The 26,232-nt window shown below is 41.5% G+C and overlaps 1 protein-coding gene across 17 annotated transcripts in view; it reads right to left on the bottom strand.

The window, feature by feature from the left end:
- The window catches only part of MAGI1 (membrane associated guanylate kinase, WW and PDZ domain containing 1), a 622,148-nt gene that overhangs the window by 27,947 nt on the left and 567,969 nt on the right, over window positions 1–26,232 (bottom strand). For 11 of the 17 annotated variants that reach the window (XM_057704360.1, XM_057704354.1, XM_057704357.1 and 8 more), the window contains 4 exons: window positions 17,516–17,547; window positions 7,717–7,933; window positions 4,040–4,123; window positions 1,141–1,232 (listed from right to left, as the gene is read on the bottom strand). In XM_057704360.1, the coding sequence (XP_057560343.1) occupies window positions 1,141–1,232; window positions 4,040–4,123; window positions 7,717–7,933; window positions 17,516–17,547 (425 nt within the window). The remainder of the gene's footprint in view (window positions 1–1,140; window positions 1,233–4,039; window positions 4,124–7,716; window positions 7,934–17,515; window positions 17,548–26,232) is intronic. The other 6 variants (XM_057704356.1, XM_057704352.1, XM_057704350.1 and 3 more) reach the window with 1 other exon arrangement.

Below are 26,232 nucleotides of genomic sequence, written 5' to 3'. Positions count from 1 at the left end.
AGTCTGGTTGGGCATCTCCATTTCCATAGTCTATAGCACCTGTACGCAGAGCAGCTCTCTATATTTAGTGTCTTTATATTAACTATTGACTAAACTTTAGCCAAAATATGTGTGCTTTCCTTGCCTTCTCACTAGATAATGATGCTACAATGATCTTTACATGGCATTTATCGTTTACCCAGAACTTTGACAAAAGAGTGGTTAAGAATAGGGACTCTGGAATCACACCCTTTCCAGTCCCTCTGTTTACTAACTCTGTGATCCCAGGCAAGTTCATTAACCTTTCTGTATCTTTATTTCATGACGGGAAAAATGGGGATAGATTCACAGATGTGATGGATACACAAGAAGAATGGATGTTAGAAGCCTTCAGCATAGCACCTGGCACATCACAAGCACTCAGGAAATAATAACTATTTTTATTGTGATGAGGAAATGAACAATCCTTATCTTTAGTTCTCTTTTCCCCTTTCCAAAGAATCCTGTGATTTCTCCTCAATTTATTCTAAAGATGAGCCCTGGGGAGGTTAAATGTCTCCTGATCCATGTTCAGAGTTCTTTCTCTAATTTTGCAAAGAGCGTGGTCCTCCTTTCTCTAATCTTTCATAATGCCTTGTCAAGTGCTCTCTATGTCCTAGCTACTCAATATACAAAGCCAACTACCTGCTGGCAGAGTTAACAGAACTGGCCAGAAGGATCAGGCCATTGTATTCTCAGTTGATGTCTATTCCTATTTTGCTTTTGGTTCCTTTTTCTTTGATGAGGAGCTCCAGAGGCTGTAGCTGCCGCTCCCCACAAACACGAAACACACACTTAGAAAGGATCTAGTCCCTTCTTCCTCAAGACAGAAAGAGTTCCACAAAATTCAAAGAATAACCCCCACTGCTTAAGATGAAACAGTGAGAAAAACCGTTTTATATATATATAAAACCGAATCACTTCGCTGTACAGTAGAAATTAACACAACATTGTAAATCAACTATACTCCAATACAATTTTTTTTAAAAAGATGAAACAGGGGTGTACCTAGCAGGACACAAATCTTGGTGATTTGTCACTGCTGCCAATTTGCTTTGAAGTTTTAGAAAACTGCACGGGGTGGGGGGGGGAGGGCGGGGGGCAGGGAGACCAAAGACTCACAGGTTCCCCTGGTTCATTGCCACCGAGAATCCTAAATCCAAATCCAGTCTCTTTTCTCCAGAGGAAGATGTCCTGTTCTTGATAATCTGGAACTGTAGAGAGGGAAGAGGAAGAGAGAGATTATTTCTCTGATAAAAGAAATCAGAGTCCTAAGGCGAACACAGTTACAGGACCAATACTGATAGTGTTTGAGCAGATGACAGCTTTCCAACACACACAAGCAAACAAAATAATCTGGACAGGTGTAATAACAGAGGACGTTGGGTGAAAGGAAACGAAACGGTAGGAATAGTCACTGAGCCTTAAGATTTTTTTCAAAGGACTAATCACTGTTTGATAATTCCTAATCAAGCCATTATCCCTGACAAAGGCTGCAGTCAGCACTCCCCACTCTCCTGGGTATTGTTGCAAGGGGAATTAAGTAAATTAAAATCATCATGCTTTATACCACAAAGAGGGTGCCCATGTCCAAGGAAGGAACTTATGCTAAGTCAGAGTGACCTCTGAAATGGAGGTTGGCTCTGAGGATTTAGAAGACCTGCTAAGTGCCTGATGTTATCAACTAGAAGATGAAAGAAAACAGCCTGAGGCAAAAAGTGTTCTCAATTAAGAAAAAAAAAAAAAAAACACTTCTTTTTTCCCTTAAAGTAATCAAGTCTAGCAATGCCAATAATATGATCTTTCAGATCACTTTTGCCAAAAGAGTTACTCTCAAACATTCTAATATTTCCAAATTTACACAATTTACTATCATTTCACTACTATTACGAAAAAGTAGCCAGCCCTGTATCCTTAAGATTGATGGTGTGATGACAAAATCGTCCTATATCAATGAACCATATCTCATCACTAAAGTAAGTGCTTTATTCTAGCATTTGCCTATAATATTTCAACATTATAAGTACTCATTTACTATCCAACAGCTTGATATTTTACTTTTAAAACCTAGTAACAGTCAAGGCTTTCAAATGAAAATCTCATTTTTTTTAAAAAGAAAAGTAATTTCCATAAGAACATGCTTACTGTACATGAGATTGTCCTATACACTACTGTTATTTAAGTAATAAAAAAGGGTTATTTCTATTTAATTCTTACTTAATATTTTAGTGTTTAAGTAGTGTGTTTTACAGTCTGTAAAAAGAGAAATCCTTTAAAGAGAAAATAACATAATTTAGTGGCCACGAATCCTAAAGGAGATTTTCAAATACCATTCTGCAGAATTTCTACTTTCTTTAATTCCTTGGCTTTGGGGCTGAAGGAGTGTTTAGGTACTGAGAATTTAATTCCCATCCTCTCTGATTTTGTACAATGGGATAGGGAAGAAGGTGGTTGTTTAGACTCCAAGCTGGTGAGAGATGTCCCTTTTTCGGGACTTGCCCATGAGTTTAAAATGTATGCTGAGAGAGAAGAAACTAAATGAACAGGTAAGTACAAGTCAGAGAAGTCTGAACCCAATATTCATGCTTGAGCTACCTTAATGCTGTGCTTTCAAAAGAACTTCTTATCAAATGCTTTTTTATTATAATTTCTGAGGCTAAGCTGTAAGACGTCATGGTACATGGAGTTAAGTACATCACAGGACTTCCAGAAATACAATTCAAGAATGGTATTTTCTTGTGTGCGCTAAGGTAACAATATTTTCTTTCTGTTTGAGTAGCTGGCTAAAGGGTATTTGCTGTAATAGTCTCATTGAAACAACAAATTAAATCAAGTTGAGTCTCCGTCTTCGGTTCACTCAAGCAGGAGGATTATTACCAAAATAGATCACGGGTGCCTTCCAGTCAGCACTAGGTTCTTGGCAGAGTCTGGTTGAAATCTGCTGAGCCTTTCTGTGAACAGAGACCTCCAACCCAGACCAATGTTTTTTGCAGCATCATTTAACACAGGAACACTTGCCTATGTCACAGTGATACCAAATGTAGCAAGTTTCTGCCTTTTATTGCTTATTAAGGGGCAAGCCACCCTGGAGTGGGCAGTTGTGGCCAAGAGACTTAGGCTTATCATACAGTTTAGTCCATTGGAAAAAAATTTGTTCCTCTGAGAATAAACAAATGGCAAATTTATTTAAAGAGCTTCCTATTGAAAATGAAGATGCCCAATGACAGACACCAAGGATGTACAAGATGCCAATGATGAGGCTTTCGGGAAAACACACACAAACACAGATATGTTACAGAGAAAGTCTTTTGGCCCTTGAACTTGGGCATTTTGACAATTACGTTCTTCTATCAACCAAATGCCTTGTACCAAATACTTAACTTTGGTGATCAATCAGTACTGAAACATACCACAGAATTATAGAATTATTTTTCTGTTCTTTGTCCTCCGCTGCCACTTCTTCCCAAGAGCACTGAAGTTTCTCAACTACTCCCCCCAAACATTTTTTGTTCTCTTCTTTATTTCAGTCAGAGTTTATTAGAATTAAGTTTTTAGGAGGCAGCAGGGTAGAACCATCTTTCTGATATTACTATCACTTTTTTTTGAGACTAAACCAAAAGAGAACTAAGAAAATCTCATCCAGCTCTCCTCACTTCAAGGGGACAATCAAAGCAGCTCATTTTCTTTGGTAATTCCACCAACAACCCAATAAAACAGTCAAAAGACTTCCTTTGATAATTAGAAAAAATGGAATCACCAGGTTTGCAGAGAACCCTCCTGGTGTCTCCATTATTACAGACACAATACATTTGCAGACTGGGTTAAAACACGCCCACCATTTTTTATTTCATCTTGGCTTTGCTCTAGGCTTGGTCAATAAGAATGCCCCCAAACACTTCTGTTCATGGCATGCCTCTTTCTTCCCTCCTTTTTCTGAGTTTCTTCCCAGCCCCCAGACCAATGGGAACATCAAACAGGATGAACAATAATGGAGAAATGAAAGTTTTCAGTGGATTCTTACTCTGACATTCTCCAAAATTCGTGGAATTGATTTCTCTCTCTCTTTCACCCTTGCTCAATCCCGATGCAGGCGAAGGTGACATAGCTGGAATATTAATGTCACAATTTTGCAAAGCTTAATGTATGTGCTTTCTCTTAGTTCATTTTAATTTAGTTTTGATTGATAAGGAACATGCAGTCAAGCTTTCACAGTAAAGGTCAAGGCTGCTGTGGATTTTAAAAGACTATGGTTTGATTCTTTTTTTTTTTTTCATGGTACTTTTCTTGTCAAAAAGCTAGAATTTACAACTGTACCGTTGAGAATTTCATAGAACTACCATTACCATAGACTCTTCCTACTTAATTATACCCCGAAGTACCCATTCTCGTATGACCTTGTCTGAATCATGTCATGAACTTCAGATTTGTCTAACCCCTTATTTCCTTTTGAAAAAATTTAAGCATACCTTTGTCACTGCCCCTGATGGGATTAATTCTTGGACTAATACCTGTTCAGACGAATTCTAGGGCAGTTAAACCAAAATCATCTTTTGTTTAGTGATACAAATCATCAGATTTGGCCAAGAGCTGAACAAATACACAAATAAGAGCTGTCATAATAGTCTTAAAATCTAGACCTATACCCAAGCTCCTTAAACTATGATAAAGGAGCTGTATACCAATTCCAGATCAGTAAGCATGTCTCCCTCGAGGGACAGGTGTATGCTGGTTACCATGACAGCTTTGTCATTTTTTTCTTTCCCAACTCTTTTGTGAACAGGCAAAGTTTCAACTGCAAGCTTTAGATTTTGTTTCATAGTAAACACCAGTGCACACTAGCTGCTCTTCCTGAACATTTACAAATAAGATTGCATGGATGCCATTTTTAAAAGACGTGCACAACTAGCACGTTATCCAGAGAAAATACAAAACAGGCAACGTGGCTTTTACAGAACTTCCATGTGTGTTCTTAATTGAACACTTAAGCTCTTCAGAGGGATTTATGAACACATCTGTAACTCCGACTGATTCATTTGCACACTGCTGTTTTGAGAGGTGGCCATGTCAAGAACACGGTATTTTGCACGGCATTCAGACCATGTGAAGGAATTGGATCAGGGATTTTGTTAAGAATCTCCACATTGCCCTTCACAATAAAATGAAATATAAGGACAATACATCCTGCCCGCCCCCCCGCCCCCCAAAAGAAGGGGATCAGTTAAGGTGTTACTGCTGACTTGACTTTTCTTGTTTTTTCCTGGAGTACTTTGCTCACTTTAATATGCCTTGAGGGGAGGGGCTGGGAATCACATCTAATGAGGCCACATGCTGTATTTTTTCTTTTTTTTCAAAAGACAAGATAAATAGCCTAAGGGAATGGCAGAAACTGGGATAAAGCAAAATACTGATTAAGGACAAGCCTGATGTAGGTTCATTCATAGGTACCGTGAAAAAAAAGAAAATCTGTGACAGATACAGAATAATTATCATGGAGGGAAAAGTCTCACCATTATCCTCATTTAGTGGGGAGGAAGAAATCTATGTGAATTTTAACATCCATTAGGTTGCTACAATCACTCAATTATGGGGTCTCTAATCACCAAAAAAACGGATTCTCATTTGTGCTGCTAGATCCTATTCCTTAGGTGTTCAAGAAAGTTAAGGTCCAAAGTGGCACCATTCCAAATATTTCAGTCTGCCTCTCATTCAATGCTTAGAGCAGCTGGCTGTGGCAGAATTACATATTTTTCTTATTTTTTTTCTGGTGAAAATTTTCTTAAAAAATGGATTAAATACCAAATTCTGAAGAAATACTGCTTCCATCAAGGTAGAAATGGCATCTGAGCTAGACCTTCCTATTCACTGGGTGCATTAGAACTGTCTGTCAATCCACGAGGCCCCTGCCAGCACTTCAGGACACGATTTATTTTATTGCATAAAGATTCCTACATGGGAAACTAGGTCATAAATGTGTACTCTACTGAGAAAAGCAGGGGCACAGTCAATAAAGCAATATCTGCACATCAACTGAAGGTGGGCCACTGATTGGAGGACCTGCACGGTTAGAGAGAAATGTGAAGGGAATGCGAAAATATTCCCCTTCGGAAAACATTTCTTCAATGGAATCATTACAGTTAGTGAGAAGACACAGTGAGAACAGACGCCAGCTTCATGCTTAGCAACTACTGCTTTACAAGGGATGTTCCAAATGAAACTTCATTTGCTCTGGCCCGGAGTCAGGCATACTCCAAGGGTTTTTCTAGTCCAGGGACTAAATAAATCCCCTCTCAAATTATCGGGCTTTTGACAGCATCATGAAGCCTTAGCCAAAACAGCCTACTTAATTCCATGCACTATTGTAGTAAGAAGGCAATGATCTCTCTTCCTTGAAGCGGAAAAGGACAGAGGGACCCTTGGGTGACTTCTACAACCTGACCATCAACAAGACTCCAGTCGTGCCTTGTGCCTCCTAGGTACTGACTTTCAGCCAGCAGTGTGGGCCACTTTCCTTCTCAGACAGGGATGCTGGTCTCACTCCCCTGTTGGGTTTGGGTCACAGAGAAGTTGTTGCAGCCAGCAAGGGAAATGCTTCATGGCCAAGTCCAAGGGGGTGGGTGGAGGGCTGAACACCTCCCACAGCCCCCACCACCTCTGTGCCTTGGCTCTCCAAGGGGCTTTGCTGAGAGAACCACAGCTGTGGCTCCAAGTGAAACCTGTACTGAGGGGGGTGGGGACCAAGAAGAGAGGCAGAACGAATCTCCTCTCTCTTCCAGTTTTAATCTGACCTTTCAGTAAACCCAGCCTCCTGCCTCACTAAACATTCTCTCCTATCCTACCACAAAGAGGGAAAATGAAGTGCATGTACTTCATAGTTGCTTCATCCCAACCAATCATACTCATAAGAAAAGGTCAGTAAGAGCAAAAGCCAAAAAAAAAAAAATACAAAAACAAAAACCAACAGCAACAACAACAAAAACCCCCTAAAATGGCCTATTTGTATCCCAAGATAAAAGCATTTTAGGAACTTTGATTGGTAATAGTAAGATAAATGAATACTATTTATGGTGAATAGTTTTTGGAAATCATTTCATAATAAAAAAGTAAAACATTAAATGTGAAGGGACTATTTGGTTTATAAAAGCCCAAAAGGTACTATGTATGACATCACTAGTTCATATTTATCGAAAAGGTGAAGCTAAAGGAACACACTTAACCACAGCATAAATAATTAAAGCACAAACCACTCACTGCTTTCTTTTTTCCTTTTTAAGGGGAATGTTTAGAAAGACCGATAACAGTTAAAAAAAAATTACCAGTATTCTTAAAAACCAAGAGACAAGAAAGCATTTAATTTCTTCTCACTACTCCTGCAATCCAAACCAATCGTATTTATGTTCTACTGTATACCAGAGCTGTTTCACAAGACAGAAGCTCAAAAGAAGCCACCGTCTCCACATAGGGAAGAATTAATGAGGGAGCAGCTCTTATCGGCCACTTCTTTTAATGGAGAGGAAAAATAAATCCATTTTTACCCAGGCCCTTCATCTGATGGCCATCCATGACTACCCCACCCTGCCCCTCTGAGATGCTGTCACCTCTCACCTGGATTTACCTCTCTCCTGTTCACACACTGACAACCTATTCTCAATAAGCCCCGAGGTGGGGTCCAGGGAAGAGAGGAGCCAGGGTGCTACTCACGTCGGTTTTCATACATGCTCCTGGACTGGGCCCAGATTTTAAAAGGATCTGGTTTTTTCTGCCCAGAGCTGTCGGTCTGATCTGGAGCCGGAGCCTCGGCGGGTGGGAACTCGGGCAGCACCTGTGTGCCGTGGCTGGGGGAGGCCGTGTGCAGGCTTCGGTGGCTGGCAACACTGTGCTGGGAGCTATTCTGGCTGTCTTTTCTTTCCAGTGGTTGCTGAAAGAAAGTAAGTGAGAGGGGCAAGAAGAGATTATTATTGGTTCCCTGAGTGGGTGTTTTCTACCCGTTTGTTTTTGTTCAAGCACTTCTGCACACACGTACATAAATTTATCAACAACATTTTGGCTTCCACCTTTGTCCGGCTGATGCTGAATGCAGATAAATCCCCAGGTGACTGGCAGACAGTTAGAGAGGTGGGGCAGATAGAAGGACATCATTGCAAACCATACCGCTTTCAGGGCTGGAGCAGAAAACAAATCCAATTTTCATCACAGGTTCTCAGCTAAGTCACTGGGCTTGTTTATTACGAGATGTATCCATTTTAACATCTTCATTTTTAAACCAAACATGTGACACAAAATATCATGTGTGGTTTAAACAGAAGGCTGTAATATCCAGAAGATACACAATCACAGCTAAAAACGCTCCTTGGGACTCCACATTTTCCACCTTTCAATAATAAAATACCCAACTTCTATGTAAGGATTTACCATCAGTCCCGCTAGCCTGTAAGAAACAGGGATCAGATCTTAAAAAAATCACGCCTAGCATTACGTATGCACTTGTACTTACAAGTATATAAATAACTATTATCTGAAGACCTTTCATAATTCCTAGTGAATCAATTTTGCAGGCATCACATTTCACCTCTTGATCCCCTGATATAACTGTTGGTTGAAAACCAAGATCTAACTTTATATATGAGTTGACCTCCAGAGGTCAGCCTTCTTAGATCTGCAACTTGTCCAAACTCCAAATAGTAGTCAAAGGCAAAGAGTTTCATTTAAATTTCAGTACAATAAGCAGGTTCCTACTCAAAATTTGCTCAGCAAAAGACCCATCCCACTTTACAAGATGCTCTTTGTTGGAAGGGCCACTGAATGGACAGCAAAACCTAGTGGAGGAAAAATACCAGATGGGAAATAAAATAATTTCAGCTTTTATTTTCTCCAGTGAAAGATGTCATAAGCCCAGGTGTTCAGCGCCTCCCATTCAAAAGAAAAATCCTCCAGTCCTGTCTCACACAACAGATGCCATGTCACTATCCTTCTCTGCTTCAGAACATGGTAAAGGGGCATCTCCAGCCTCTCTTACAGATCTTGTATAGCTTATGATTTTTAAGTAGTTTATAACATCTTTTGACCTAGACGTTCCAGTTCCCTAAAGTTCTTCACAGTGTCAACATCTTGCCCTCCGTCTTACAATCAGTCCTACCACACCTGTTCTTCCTTGCTCCTCGCCCCCAGGGAGCCTCCACCTTTCATTCGCATCTCAATGGCCATTTCCGAGGTCCCTTTCATTTAAGTCCCTCTACTCCTTCCCCTTCCAGTTCTTGCTTTGAAATAAAGCATTGAAGTGAGGCCAAGGAGGACAAAAAGTTCATTTTCCCTTGACTGTTCCAAGTTACAGATCTGAAGATAGGTTTTAGTGAGGATTCCAAGTTGAGGAAAATTGGGCATGTATTTAATGAAGTTAAGATAGACCCTTTAAAATAATACTTGTTGTGCCTGTGGGAGAAACGTGAGGACCATATTCTAAACCAGCAAAGAGGTCTTGGTAACCAACTGTATGAGGGGCTCAATTCAATCAGACTCAAGGGGACCACATACTCCAGTGGAGATGGCAGAAAAACACACTGACACTTGGGCAGAGACAAGCATCGCCACCACCACCATCATTCCCTTCTGAGGATCAAGGGCTCAGCTTAGACCTGGATGGATCAGCACTCTGAAGACTTGGGACAGAACCTGGTTCTGCCACCTTCCAACAGGGTCCTCCGCAAAGGGAATTCAGCTCTCAGGGCCGGCTATCCCCTTTCCATTCCCCAAGAAGGTCAATACGTGCCTTCTTGCTTCCCTTGGAGGCATGCTGAAGATTTTCAAAGTCAGAAAAACATCAATGCCTCATTACATACATACATATAATTGCCATTCCCTTCTGCATGTGCATGGAAATTGCTTTTCTCTTCACTGTGGCCTTTACAAGGGTCCCCATTATGAAGAAGCAGGTGCAGTGTCAGCCCATTTTGGGTGTGTACACATTCCAGCATAAATCGAAAAAAGTTGGACTGGAGGTGTTTTCCCTACCGCTTATACTTTCCTGTACTACCTACTTCTTATTTTTTATAATGTACAGAGAATGATTTTTATAATCAAGACCAAATGTAAAACTGTTTTCATTTAGAAATGAACCTCAGTAAGGAGAATTAATAGGACTGTTACTTTCTACTTTTTACATTTTGGTAGTGTTTTGTGTCCGCTCTCCTCTTGGAAGGGAAGGGAAAAGATGTTTTAAAAGTGAAAGCAAATAATTCAGTAGATCAAGGACCTCTGGGTTTACTGTCAGAGTTGTATCCCTCTCTTCAAACGCCCACCCTCTCCTGGTTTTTCAAATGAGTAGCATATGCCAGATGTGGGGTTGGTCCACTGACACTAAGTTCATTTCATGGTTAGAATCACCCTGGAAGCTCCAGTCTCCTCCATGTAGAGGCTCCTCTTCACAAAGCCACACCGGGACTCCGTGAGCTGCACTGCTGGGTTACCTAAGGGAAACCCCCCACTCTTCTTCTTCCTTTCCTGGGGTTACTCGATAACCTCTCGAAATGTAACCTCTTCCAATCACTGCCTTTTCTTGAACAGGAGAAAGTACGGACCTTTCTCCAGCAGAGAATGCACATGTGCTTTTACACACACGCCCACAAATGCAGGCACACAGGTTCTGTACGGCGCCTCAGGGGTTTCCAAGACCCTTCGATGGTTGTCCCAGTGTAACAAATCTGTCACGGAGGACCTGGAAATCTCGAGTTTAACTGAAGAGACAGCTTCACCTTAACCAGAGGGTGCAAATGAAGTTTACCGGAAATGCCTTGGGCCATTCAAAAAGTTTTATCACCTTTTCTCACCTTCCCCATAAAGGATACATTTAGGCCCAATTTATCACAAAATGACAGATACAATCCGGATGGAGTTTGCAAAACTGCCTCTCCCTCAAACTGCACCTCTGCATCTCCTTTGAATGCCATCTAAACTTTGTTCCTACACTTGCAAAATGAAAGTAAAGCAGCATCCTGAGAACATGTTCGAAAAACTATGCCACCACTAACCTATCACTAAAATGGCACATCCTAACCCACCGTCGTGGGCTAAACACATGAGCATCTGGAAGCTTTTCGGATTTTTCCCTAAGATTTAACCTCGCTTTATGCTTCTTCTCAAGTTCAATTATGAAAATGACTTAATTTGAAGATGCATTCTGTATTTAATATCTTGGCACCTAAGCTTTTTGAAGCTATGTTCTGTGCGTGTGGAAAAGTTCAAAATATGCCTTTTTATTTTCTGAGAGCATGTTAATTAGCCATGACATTGTCCTTTATTTGGTTAGGGTCCAGAACTGTCCAGGAGAAAAGCCATGTTTATATAGCTCTCAAATTAAAGTCACCTTGTATGCCTTTTCAGCAGTCTGGATTACCTCCCAGAAGACTAGGGACGTGAGAACAAATCCACTTCCAAACTAGTTATAACACTGGATCTGACTTGCATCAAATGTGACTGTCTTTTCACCACATTTTTCTAGGTGAGAAACTGGCCACCAAATAAGTATTAATAGTTAAAAATATACTTTCAAGCCTGTTAAAGTAATTCTATGCATGCTAAGAACATGGATGGCACAAGCACCTAGAACATCAATGACAGAACATCCGGAATAGCCACTCTTAATTACCTGCAGTACATTTATTCCCTTATCCAATAAATACATACTGATCACCTGCTGTGAGACAGATTCTGAAAGAAACAATGTGTAAATAAGAAAGAGAGGATACCTCAGAATTTATACCTATGTATCTAGGGGTGTGTGTGTGTGTGTGTGTGTGTGTGTGTGTAGATGGGTATTAATCAAAGCAGGCTGAAGCCAACATACTGCAATGTCCTTTAGGTAAGTAGTAAGGAGAGGCCTCTGGAAGAACATTCCATTAATGGAAGCAGCATGTGCTAAGTCTGCAAAACAAAGCTGAGCCTGGACTGTTAGAACAGAGAGGTAGCTAGTGTGGCAAAGCAGCGGGGTGGGGTGGCTTGAGATGAACTTGGAGACTACATAATGCAAGGGCCTTGGGGGCTACTTTAAGGAGTCTGGGTTTCACTCTGAGTTCTGGGGAGGAGGACTCCATTCATGAATTTAAAGCAGGGATGTTCCAGGAGTCAATTTATTTCCAGAAAGTTTGGTCTGACTACTGGCTGGAGAATAGGCTGATGGGGAAGGGAGTAAACCCAGAGCGCCAGTCAGGAGGCTACTGTGCACACCAGGTGAGGGACCCGGGGTGGTTTACGCTAGGGCAAAAGCAGTGACAAAGGGGAGGGACAAGCCAAGTCAAAAGACATTTCAGGGCCAGTTTGACAAGGCACTGCTGAAAGGTTGAGTGGGGGGGCAGGGAGGGGGGAGGGAGGGGGAGGGGGAGGAAGAGATCTTAGAAACATGGATATCCACCCCCCCAGGTCTCCAGCTTGAACAGATGGTTGGAAAGGAGGACCACATATTGAGTTGAATTTCTCCAGCACTAGCTCTTGTCACCACGTGGATATGTCTGAAGCAAGATTTTTATTTCTGAGTATCAAGTCAGGGCCAACTAGGAAGAAAGAAATGGGTTCAATTTTGAAAACTCCATAGGAGTCCTTGGCCACACACTAGCCGTGAATTTGTGTCATAAGACCTTTTAAAATAAAACTGTACCAACCTCGGGAATTCCCTGGCGGTCCAGTGGTTAGGACTCTGCGCTTTCACTGCTGGCGGCCTGGGTTCAATCCCTGGTTGGGGAAGTAAGAGCCCGCAAGCCGTGCGGTACGGCCAAAAAACCCAAACAAACTGTACCAACCTCCCTAAAACAAATGATTTCCTTATTACTGACAGGCCAGGGAAACTGCGAAGATACAATGGACTTTATAAATGGAAATGGGGAAAAAAGTCAGCTCATTAGTATTTCACAGAATGATTTCAAAATGGAGGTACTTATAAAGTGAGCTGAAAATATCTGCTCAGAAGAGCAAATGAATGCAGACAGCACTTAGGAGCTTAAATGATGAAAAGAATTCATGTGGCTTAAAAATGACAAATCGATCCATTTTTAAAGCAAAATTATTTACAGTTCACATATCTGCCAAGACTGAAGGCCACTGCAGCGATTTACGTGGACAACAGGAAAAACTCCAAGTGCTGATGAGGTATTAGGCCAATGTCATTAAAGGTTGCCCGAAAATCAGCTTCAAATACAAGCCAAAGCAAAGGATGGTCCTCCTTTTTGTCTCTTTCTTTTATCCTTTATGGGTCTAAGTCAAACGATTTCTTCCAAAAGGCAAGAAAAAAGAGTTAATGGAGAAGCAAAGGAAAGCATTGATTGGATATGAAAATAAATTTTACTTCATCTGACTGTTTTAATGGAGTCTAATAGGACAGCAAAGTCTGTTTTTTAGGGCTCCAAAGGGCTGAGGGTATGAGCTACTGTAAGTAAGAAGAGGCAAGGAGACTTACTTAAGTAACCCTAGGCCTTCTACTACACTCACTGCTTCTCCTTGGAGCTTGGAGTTCTGGTGGGTTGTGCTATTGTTCTGGATCTGAGACAAGTGGCACTGGGGTGCCAAGGCCACCAGGACAGTCTGAGAAAGAGGCAACATTCAGGATTCAGGCCAGGGTCAGTTACTGTGCACGTTATCCAAGATCTCTCCCTCATACTTCTTCATGTCTAGCTGTCAGCTATGTCCTTAGCATCCCTTCCAGGGGAAAGGGCCAGAGGACCATGGAACAGAAACCTGTCACTGCTGCTACCTTTCAGCTTGCTGCGTTTAGTGAGCACACGTCCTTGCCCATCACGTGGTGTCCCCTATATGAAAACTTTGTGTGAGAGCTTTTTTAGGAACTAGGAAAATATTGTCCCCTTGGTGAACACATTATGCTTTTTTTTTTTTTTAATCTGAAAACTAAAGCTAAGTAAATAAAGTGTTTACCTATGTTGCGTAGACTGCTGGGGAACTTGGAGAATTCCATAGCTCCATCACAGTATCTAACTCCATCTTTTGATGGCTTCTTATGGCTTTGGATGACTACCTCACTCAGGTTATTATCATTAAGAGCTGAATGAGTGTTATTATGTGTGTACTTGTTCTATGTTATATATCCGCTTTGTAACCTTTTGAAAGTATACGCTCATCAGACCTTAGGCCTCATGAGGAGGGTCTGTATACATCTGCCTGTTTATCTCTCCTCAGTTGTATGAGGACATGAATGCTTTCTGTTTTAGTTCCTGTTGTATACTAGCACTGGGTCTGGCATGCAGGAGATACCCAATAAATATCTGTTGATGGAACAAATGCATAAAAAATTTTCGTGATATGTGGCAGTGAATCTTTTTGAAAGGAGCTATCAATAAATCACTTGTAAGCGCCAAGAAGAAAGACACCACCTATTTTATTATATCATTTCCAGTGGCTCAACACCAAACCTGACACTTGGTAGTTTCTCAACACCAACGTGTTGAATGGATGGACGGATGGATGAGTGGGTAAAAGAGAAATGTATGGACAGATGAATGGATATATGATGGATGGACAGATGGAAAAATGGACAGATGGACAGATGAAAGAAGGGAGAAAAGGAAGCAACAGTTGGGAAATGAACTAGTGAAAAAACTAGGTGAATACTGACCTAAAATTCAGGGTTTGGTGTGATATTTACAGTTTTCAATTCTCACACACAAAAATCTTTGTGTGTGATTTCCACCAAGAGTCTTCGTTAAACAAGTTTCCAGTCAGGATGATTAAATTGGGCCACCGAACCAGTTTTCCAGTGAGGCCTAAAACCTGACAGCAAATATGTCTTATTTTTGTCTCTGCCATTTGGCGGAAAAATCCCTGATGCTATAGATGTCCAGGTATTAAATTAGTAAAATTTTATTAGGACACTGCCATTGTCCCCTGTGAGTATATAAACCATAAATTTAACACTTACTCTAAATCTAGTAGGTGAAATTGCTGATTGAGAGTAAGTTATAAAGGCTCTCCAGGAGGGGAAACGAGATCAAAAAGAGAAGTCCTTCTAGTCTAATAAAAACCCAACTACTTAATTATTGAAAACCTTTATAAAAAAAAAAAGGTATGAGGGCAAAGGAAGCTGTCAGTCACATGAGCAAGCCAACAATGTCAGAAGCCTCTAAGAATACAGAACAGACGTGGTCCTGGGTTCAGACACTGTATCTCAGAGCTAATGGCAACTGCCAGCGCATCTCAACCCAGGCACGATCCGTGTGCATTTCATTCTGTAGCCTAACTGACCCTGTCTGTCATTATGGGTACGGCTTTCTGGACCCCCGACATCCAGCTTCCCCACGGATTCCCTCCCACCCTCCCCAAAAAATCCCATCGTCATCTGTCTCTCCGGCAGGACTTCATCAAAATTCAAACTGGGAAAGGGAAACAGCTTTCAACCCACCTGTACAGAACTCCCACCGATCACAGACGTTAGCAAGGCTCCACTGGCAACAGCAGACCTTGGCTGATATCCTCCCAGTTTTGTACAGCAGCTGCCAGCGTGTGCCAGCAGTGCTGTGAAAACCATCATCCCTTCCCTGGCAGAGAAACCAGGGAAGGACAAGCCCCAAGCTGGGGGCTGGTTCTTTTCTAACCCAGCAACACACCAGTCTCTTAGCTTGTGGTAATTAAGAGCCAGCAGACTGTGGGCAAAGCAGTTAAGAGAGCTTTTTTTTCCCCCAGGAATGCAGCCTGAGTAATTGGCTTGCTGCTTGCTAATGACACGGCTTCCACAAAAATAAACGGTCATGGGGAATTCTCTTAACTGACTTGGTGAACGCTGGCTCTACACCTGTTTGATACCCTTTGAGTTCAGCAGGGAATTCCAAAACACTTTGGAGGAGAAGAGATGCAAACGAATCTACACAAATCCTTTTGCACAGCAAGTTTAAATGGAATGCAAAACAAAACAGAACACCTTACTACCTGATGTCATGCTGCCTGTGCCAAACTGCTCTCTGTCCCCCATTACGCTCCTTGTCAAGACTCTGTTCCACATGGACTGTGTAAAATAAGTCTATGCATCACGTAGCATGCTTGGGGGTGGGGGAGAAAAAAGGACGACTCCTGCTAACTCAAGCTCATGTGACATCTCTCAGATATGCTTCTATTTTTCTGAGAGCTGAATAGGTTTCTGACTATTTGTGACCCAGGGAGGGGGAGACACATATGCGTGCATGTACACACATATGCGTGCATGTACACACACACACACACACACACACACACACACACACACACACAGGTTTTGGCATCTCTGTGGTTCCAACGTAGATACCTACCAGCACTTCCCAGCCTGGACATTAACACAAATGACAAGGGAAGCAGCCCCGAAGTCACATGTTCCCATCACCATGGCACCATGCCATTGGAATCACATCAATTATTGCAGATTTTTCTCTTTGGAGAACTTAGGAGTAGGGCTTATGAATGCAGGAAGCTCCCGCTCTCATCTCCTGAATAAACTTCTGCCTCTCACGGCCAGGCTTGGAGACAGGTGGAAAGAATTCAGCTGCAGCACTGTAAGCTGCAAAGTTTTAAAGGTTCTCTGTTCCCGGATGGCAAAAGGTTGTCAATTTCTCCTCCCCCCAAAATTCTAAGCCATAAGGAAGTACACCCCTCTTAATGGTAATGATTTGGGAAGCGTCTTTCACCCAGATCAATTTCACAGACATCGGAGTTCCAGATTTTGAGTTTTTAAGCAGCATTTTAATTTGTCAGTGCCCCGGGAGCAGACGCTCACCACCACCAAGCAAAACACTAGAGCCTCTAAGCTATTAGCTAACATGTCAACTAGGTAATGCATCTTCAGGGAAACCAGATTAGAAAGGACAGCATAACATTGATTTTTTTTTTTTTTAAAGAATCCTATACCTGCAGCATAATGCTGCTAAAGCTGGCAAAACAACAAAGCACGATTCCACAGCAAGGAAATGTCTTATTCTCAGGGCTGGGGCATTTTCCATGTGAGCATGGGCATATACACAGGGCAGAGCAATTCTTCCGTAAACCTACAGGCTTTAAAATTCTTAAATAATTCATCATCCAGTGCATAAGAAAGCTGAGGGAGGGAATCTACCCATGTGAACGGCTGGAAACACCAGTTGAGAGCAACGCTCCTCAGGAAGGAGGTGGAGTTTTTTTTTTTTTTTTCTATTCCTCCTCCCAAAAGAAACAATAGCATTTGTATCAAGTGAAAACATCTAAGAAACTCATCCATTGGCATGAGAGTCCTGATGCATTTATACATAGAAGATTCCAAACATGCATTCTTTATCCAGGCTCCTGCAGCCTGCCTACAAATCACTAGACAGTTTTAAAGACAACCCCCAACACCTTCTATACCAAACGGACATCCAGAACTTAATAAAATGAGCTCTGGTTCTTGTCTCCTCCACCCACTCGACAACACATTTAGTGAAGTCCAGCCAGATAGCGTCCCCTCCCACCACCAGCCCCCCAACCCCCACCTCCCAAAACGGGCACCAAGTAACTGACAAGTCCTTACCGACTTTGGGCTCTTCTTGGGAACTGGCAGCCCTGGAAAAAAATGCAACAAGGAGGGAAGAGGGAAAGAAATCATTAGCATATAAATGTTACCTTTTCCTTAAAGAACAATCCCCAGGTGTTTCATGGCAACCTAGCCATCTGCAGAGTTATGTCAGATTTCTCCCCAGCATCGGAGTTACCAGGCTGTTCATATCAAATCAAAGCAGAGGGAGGAGGAGAGCGAGAGGCAGGAGATCTATCTGCATTAGCTATGCTGACTTGTACTGCAGCAGCCTGGAGGCTGGGAAAAGAAATTCACAGACCTCAGCGGCCTGGGAAATTGAACACTTGGATGGAATCTCAAATGCTCTTCTGGATTAAGAGAGACTTAACTTACAATTAAGTCCAGGATATTTCCTTTCCACTCGATCCACTTGTCAATTGAAGCGGACCAATCAGGACAGAGGAAGGGGGTGTATATTTAGTTTCAGAGGAGTACATGGTTAAAATTAAATTTTTTATTTTTTTGTGTGTCTGTCTTTTTTTTTTTTCCCCTCTGCCTTTTAGGAGAGGAAATGCCTTCTTTATTTGGATGAGCTGAACACCAAAACAAAGACGGATGCTCTTGTGCCAGAACAGAACACAAATCCAAGCTGGTCTAGGACCCCCTCTGGATCCTAGAGGCTCACCTCTCCACACGTCACTCATCCAAGCAAACTCCTATTCAGTTTGCTGGAACTAGCCCCTCAAAAGCAGGTCATTGGGGAGTGAAAAAGAGAAATTTTATAGAGCTGAGAGCAAAAGAGAATACTGCAGAAAGAGAAAGGCAGAGGAGAAAAAGGTGCTCACTGAACCTAGCTGGCTCTTCAAAAACCCTGTCTTTAGTGGGATGGTGAGAGCTGAAAGGGACCACTGATCTCACTTCTGGGAAAGTCAACATCCATCAGGAGCACACTTATGGGAAATCTGTCACCAAGGGATTGTGGCAAAGGAAGGCTGGAAAGGAAAATAAAAGCATTTATCAGTGTTTTGAAAGTAATCATTTCTGTAGGCGATCCTCTTACTTTGCTTGATAATTTTTGGTCTGAGCCAAGGTGAGAATGCAGAATGCAGGTTCCACCCCTGTTAGGCACAATACAGGACCTGATATGTTGGGAGCTGATGATTTTGCACCGGAAATGTCCACCTTTTTTAGAACATGATCCCCAGGTAGCGTGATGATTTCAACTCTCTTGGAAGTGACTTGTCAAACCAGGAGCCGTGCTAAGTTCAGCGCAACTAACATGAGGCAGCGGGGAGTGGGTGAGCAGGAGGAAGCCACCCAGAGGAGCACTGTTAACGGGCCCCCTGCAGGAGAGGCAGGACAGGGACTGCTCATCCCCACGGCAGTGGGGGCACTCTCTGGCAGGGTCATCACATCACCAAAGGGAGGTGACCACAGTCTGGTACGGTGGCTCTGGGACGTCAGAGTGCACGTGGAGGACGTGGCACCTTCTTATCAACGCAGAAGCCCAGGACCCACCCTCAGGGGCCAAGGAATCTGCAGTATGAACAAACATCCAGAAAGCTGGAGGACCCCACTGAAAGAAACTATGATACAGTATAATGAGGATCTTTCAAGTCCGGCAAACTCCGACAGGATACCTTCAGTGAGTTGCCTTCAAGTCCCCTGTGCCTCAGTTTCTCAATATGTGAAATGGAGAGAATAAGACTCAGCGTACTCGTTTGTGATAATTAAATAGACAAGACATTTAAAAGCCTCATACCTGGCACAGAGCGGGCCCTCCAATGTCAACCCCTCTTACCTTCCTTTGCTAATTTACACCATTCAGGAGGGAAAAAAAAGTGGTTATGGTTATGTTACTTTAATTAGGAAAAGCCATTTGTGTAGCATGCTAAAATGCAAAAAATATTGTAGGGGAAATATTTTGCCTATGGATGAGAATAACTGTCTTGAGCAATTTAGATGTCATTTTCTTAAAAATAATTATTAGGTGCTTTAATTCGTTCATTGGATTCCCTTAAGGAATTCTATCAAGTTATATTAGTTTGGGTCACTGTGCACAGTTTGAAATGGTTGAATATCACATCTCTAAATACAGATTTTTCCCTAACTGAAATTGACCTTCTTAAATGGAATAAGCAACACTTCAGTGGGGTGAGCTTTTACTAGACTCGACGTCACCAAGGTTCCCAATGACCCTCTAAAAAACTTTGTAAAGAATCTCCAACTAGTTAGGAGGATTCAGGGAAAATGACTTCGAACCACACTTTGCTCATCATTTCTACAATTCTGATCATCTGAAATTCCCAATCTCTTAAGATTTTCATATATAAAATAAAGGGCACTTTGGATTCTCTATCAGAGAGTAATACTTGCATGCACATTCAAAGGTTACCCAGGTACTAGGATGCTCAGTGCAGCCTTGTTGGTATAAAGGGAACCTGGAAACGACTGGAAGTTCTAGATAAACTCAGGGACAGCCAACCTACGAAGCTGTCTGCAGAGGTTAAAAGGCACAAGCTATCCCTATGGGTAACAGCATGGATGGTCTCCAAACTATAATATTGAATGAGAACAGCACGAGGTAGAAAGGCAGACACAGGGGATGGGTGTTAAACGTACTCAGACACACCCGCCCTCCTTGACTGTCACACCCGAAAATTGGTCACTGAAGTATTTCTGGTAGGGAAAGAAGGGACAGAGATAAGACAGACTAGTTTAAGAAGACTTCAGCCTTAATCTAGAATTCTTTCCACAACACCATATTCACATCAGATTTCAGCCTTAATCTAGAATTCTTTCCACAACACCATATTCACATCTTGGCAGTAAAATACGAATTTAAAAATAAACACTAATTAATTAATGCCCCTTCCATTAATTGTTCAAAATCAACCAGCCTAAAGCATACTGGGGTAATCAGTTAGTCTGTTTGCTCTGAAGAACTAGTCCATGGACCCTTTCAAAAGGTCCCAGGCTCAAGCGACCCAACAAGTTGTATTTTACAACAAATAAGAAAAATTTCTTTTAATTTAAAGAGGAATTTGTTCCTCTTTGCTGGCTGGTTGCCAAAACCCTTCTTTTTAAAAAAGCTACACCATTGACAGGAGCCAAAAGTGGCCACAAATCAGTATTTAAAAAGTCAAAAATCAAGTGACTCCACTTGACCGTTTAAAAAGAAAAGAAATCAAAGATTTGTTTTAGGTCCATATAGTCATTAAATCTTAAAATCTAATGAATATGAATGTTGGAACCAAGCTCCTGATGACAATTTATAATTTATTTCAGCCAAAGCTATTCAGAGGGACTGAAAATAGCTGCGAAGATCTAATGGAAAGCACTAAAAGAGACCACCGTTTGGCAGATTTCTCCAAGACCGAGAAATCCTGGTGTGTGGCTCTTGTCTAGCTGGAGGTGACTGCAGGTCATCCCACACTGGATGGCCGACAGAAAGCAGCACGATCCCACACCTGATGACACGTCAGGAGTTTTCCTTAGGACAAAGGCACACTTTGTGTTCCCACTGGAAGCAGGAAGCTTGTGTTGTAGAAATCGTGTCACATATTACATGGGAGGCATATGGGCAGAAACAGCACCCGTCTTAATGGACTCATCAGCTCCCAGGGAAAGGAAGGGGAATTTTGAGAAGAGGCGGAAGAAAGAATCCACGGATAGCACCATTTGCTCTCAGGGCCTGGAAGGCAGCAAATGCTACTTCAAAGGGATCCCAGAAAATTTCACGGGAGGGTCTACCTTCAAAGTGTGAGTCTAAGTGTGATCTACAGAAGTGAGAAAAGCTTGGGGCCTGAATTTCTCAAGTTTCCAATGAAAAAGGTGTCTCTTTGGAGATAACAAATGGCAAACTCTCTGCTAGCGACTGAGATCTGACCAATCAACATGAAGAGGAGGAATATTCTCTTTCCTTTAAATATCAAGGTCATAAACTATGCTACTGAACATGTTCTCATATAACTAAATGGCAAATGTTATTCTTAGTGGAACTTTAAAATGGTTGTATGCAAAAGTTTATACAAAAAAAGTAAAAAATATAACAGAATACATAAGCATTTGGAAACAAAGAAGAGAAGGTTATATACTGAAACTGTGTGTTCTTGGGCTCATGAGATCATGAATGGCCTTACCCCCCCCCCCCATTTTATTTATTTTTTAATTTTTATTTTTTTAATAAATTTATTTATTTATTTTATTTATTTGTTTGCTGCGTTGGGTCTTCATTGCTGCACACGGGCTTTCTCTAGTTGCTGCGAGCGGGGGCTATCCTTCATTGTGGTGCACAGGCTCCCCATTGTAGTGGCTTCTCTTGCTGTGGAGCTCGGGCCCCAGGCCATGGGCTTCAATAGCTGCGGCACATGGGCTCAATAGCTGTGGCTCACGGGCTCAAGAGCACAGGTTCAATAGTTGTCACACACGGGTTTAGTTGCTCTGTGGCATGCGGAATCTTCCCAGAGCAGGGCTCGAACCTGTGTCCTCTGCCTTGGCAGGCAGATTTTTAACCACTGAGCCACCTAGGAAGTCCTACTGCCCATTTTAGAATCTTCTACAACAAGAAAAGCTTTATTTACTTAAGCACATATACATACCCATGGATACCACAATAAACAAAAGTCTACATTGCCTCTGGAAGTAAGACAAATGCAGCAAATTTCAGAACATTTTACGGCACTTTTAAATCTCTAGAGCCATCACTGACCTCTATATCTTCCAAGAGTTGCTTACTTTTCCCCAAAATGAATATACACATTATTGAGTTTCTTTAGGCAACCTCTTGACATTAAGACTTGTGTTTGTCCTACAGACTAAATGGAAATAGGGAAGACATCGGATAGCTCAGCTGGGCTAACAGAGGAAGCCAAAGAGAAGCCAATCACTGGGAAAGAGACTGGATTTCCCTGGACCTAATTTCCTCAAAGATTAAAGGAAGTGAGAATGTCAACCAACCTATCTGAAAGAATGAAGAAAAATTGTGCAAAGGGCTTGGAAGGGGTGAATCCTAAAGTCATTGTCAAAGGCAAAGGGGATCTTCTTTCATTGTGATCTTCATCCCCTTTGCACTTGGTCTCTAGATTTGAGCATTTTAATGGAAACATTTGGTTTCCTCCTCAGCATCCCGACAAACACTATGTCACTAATCCACGTGTCATCAAACACATGGATTCTTTAGAGGTTTGCATAGCAAAAGGCTACATTAACAACTGTACTGGTGCTGAATACGGTAATGCCGTGTGTAAGGAGCAAGTCCTTATATGTATTTAGAAAGAGAGATAGTTCATGGAGCTCACAGAAAGCCACAGAAAGGAGAACACTGGGAACCTAGCCCAGGGGCTAGTCTTAGATCCCAAGGGGATAAGACTACTTCTGAGCACATTTTCCTTTCAGACCCCACTAGCCTTCTCTCTTATTCTAAAACCTATCAGTGTGTAATCCTAAATGCAGCACTCAAAGATTAGAGCTGACTTTAACTCAGTAAACTTATCGTTAGGAATTTGTATTAAGGGAACAAGCAGAGAGTCTCACACAGATTTACATTAAAAAGATGTTCAACACAGTGTTATTTAAGGAAGATAGAAAATGGAAACAATCTGAACTACCAAGAACAGAGGAATGAGCAAATTGTTTTATCAATGAGATGAAAGTTTATGAATTCATTAAAATGGACAGACTGTAAAAGTGAAGAGTATTTAGTGACATGGGAAAATGGTAATGACATAAGACAAAAAGCAGATTAAAAACTTTCAGAGAATACAAATTCATTGTTAAAAAATAGATATATGTATATATCACACACATACATTGTACACCAAAAGACTAGAGGAAGATGTATTAAATTATTGTTTCAGAATGCTAAGATGAATAGGTGACTCATATTTTTATTTTCAGTATTTTCCAAGATCTTACATACAATACAGCTTTAATCATAAACAGCTAACTGTTACTGAATGTTGCAGCCATACTGAGAGTGCTTGGACAATGGGATATACCTATTGGCTTTAGTGCAGTGCTAGATTAAAAAAATAATTGGAGTTTGTTCTAGCTCTCTCTTGGCTCAATGACTGCCATTTCTACTCAAGTGTCTGTGCTACTAAATTACTGGGCCATGGCCTTGATTGAAAATGGGATAAAAAGCTATTAGAGCCTCTCTGAAGCAAAGCTGCACAGAAGTACACAATTTTGCATACAAATTCAAGGAGCCTCTGAAACCTTGACCAGGGACCCTGAGAAACGCATTCTATTGGGGTCTATGATCCTCAGGTTAAATCATCTCCTCCAAGCACATGGCTATGGTGTTAGAAGCAATTCCTAGGGTGAGGTTCACTTTAGCTGAGTTTGTGCCACTAAGAAGAAAAGCGTATGTAAAATACTTCATCTGCAAATAAAGGGGACAATGAGAAGGATCAAACAGAAAGAGAAAAGTTCCACTGCGTGCTTCTCCTTCTTTCTTGGGAAGATCTAAAGGGCACAGCTAAAAAAATTTTGAGGAGAAATACTGCATTAAAGAACACACCAGAACACTAATATTTATCAGCAAAAATTCTGCTGCATGAAAAATTATGAACCTAGTAGGTAAGGCTTTTATTGAAGAGGAGGAAGGAGCACGATGATGGATCAAAACACTAAGAGATCAGTGAGGTACAGATGGGAAAGGGTGCAGGAAAAACAGAGTGAGAAAATCTGCGATTTTCCTGGCAAGGCAGAATTGATGACTATTTGACTGCAAACCCGTGGCTCTAAACAATTAACATTAATGGCCAGTAACCTTTCTAAAAAAAAAAAGCCATCTGCACTATTCTCCGCCAATTAGTATTTTATTTGTTCTATTTAATGCATAATATATAAACCATGAAATAAATTTAAATTGCCCTTACCTTACTTGTGAAATGCTAATAAGGACAGCTCAGAAACCTGAAAAGGTCTGTATAGTCAGCCCTAGCTTTTTCCACTAAGGGTAGGAAGGAAATTAGGGAAAATGCACTCACTTATTTAAGCAAACTGGGCTAAGGGCCTACTGTGTGCCAAGAGCTGGCATGAGATAAAGCAATGAACTAAACTTATAAGGTCCTGTTTTCACAGTGCTCACATTCTGTGGGGAAACAGAAAAGAAAAAAATTCACCAATAATTTCAGAGTGATAACTTCGATGATGAAAATGAAGCAGGATAATGGAACAGGCAATGCCTGGGATGCACGGCTACTTTATACTCGGTGGCCAAGCATGTCTTCCTTGAAGAGAGAGTATTTGAGCTAAGACCTGAATCATGAGAAGGGACCATCCACATACCTATTCATCCATGCAAGATTTACTGAGCTCTACCATATGCCTAGCGAAGCATGACTCAAGAGATAAAGGTAAATCAGACATGGCCCTGACCTGGATGAGTTGACAGTCTGTCTTAAAAGAAAAAAAAGGAGCAAAGCAACAGTTACGATGCAGGTGGGCAGTGCTAAGTGCTGTGATAAAAAGGAGCACCATTGCTCTTGGAGCTAATCCAAAGTGAAGAAGAGGGGCAGAGAGGACAATGAACACTGAAGGAGGGCCAGCATTTAAACATGGGGTCAAGGGGTTGGGAGCAACATGCAATAATTGATGCTTGATTGAATAATGATGATGACCTTTTTTAAAGGTTTTTTTCTCACCCTTAAACTAAATTAGTGTGCCAGCATAAACTCAAGGCCAAGTTTAAAACTGGAGTACATTTCCACTGAAGGACCTTACCAGCACGATATATCACAAAATTGAATCCATAAAACAAAATGAGAAATGGTTCTAATTTTTTTTTCTCCTTCCTCTAGCCAAATACCATCATCAGCCCTGCAGTGTAATTTTTCAATGCAAATATGATACCAACTGCCAAGAACAAGAGCATCAGACTCAATGTCTTCAAAAAGATGAAGATATTCTTTCCTCTGAGGGCCTCATAATGGTCATTATAAAATATTACGGCCAACATAATTTAAAGAGATGGTCGGACTTCCGATGTATGGACTAAGTAGCTCCCAATGCTGTGTCAGGTGGCATTTTGTTAAGAAGATTAAGAAAACAGTTGCAACAGCTTTTCAGCTACGGAGAAGTCTGCTCCAATTACACAGCACATATAGCCTAGTAAATATCTCCCAAAGAGAAATAAATGGCTTGCAAAGCTGGTGATTGCTAATGGTTTACAGAGCCTTTCACCTCAAAGTCATAAGCCTTGAACTGGCACAGGTAAGGAGAGACCTGGAGTCATTAATACTTTGGGCTGCTCCAAAACCTAGGTAAGATGGATGAATTGTGTTCATGCAATTCCTGGAAGATAAATGGTCACTTCAGAAAAGGTATCATTGAAATAACATGGATAGTCCCTCTGTTGGCTTTTGAAAACCTGAAAAACACCTTGAAGGGTCACCAACTCAGCTGCTCTTCTCATTTGTTAAAATATAAATAAATAAAACGGGGGTCTTCAAAAGCAAGGGCTGAGTGCAAAAATAACAAGAAATCAGAATTTGCCTTTGACACACATTTATTCTTCATAACTGCTGTCTAAGCAGTAATATCATCCCTATTATTACAGATGAGAACATTGAGACACTGATGGTTAAATACCATGACCAAGGTCACACAGTCAGGTGAGCAGCTGACTAGAGACTTGGTCTAATGCCAAGTTTGTGCTTTTAAACACTGAACTGTACAGTCTCACTCAAAGGTGCTTCATCTATTTTGGATCACAGCCCATTATG

This window comes from Hippopotamus amphibius, chromosome 13 (genome assembly GCF_030028045.1).
Source record: "Hippopotamus amphibius kiboko isolate mHipAmp2 chromosome 13, mHipAmp2.hap2, whole genome shotgun sequence".
Taxonomy (NCBI): Eukaryota; Metazoa; Chordata; class Mammalia; order Artiodactyla; family Hippopotamidae; genus Hippopotamus; species Hippopotamus amphibius.
This window is presented reverse-complemented; position numbering and strand designations above follow the sequence as displayed.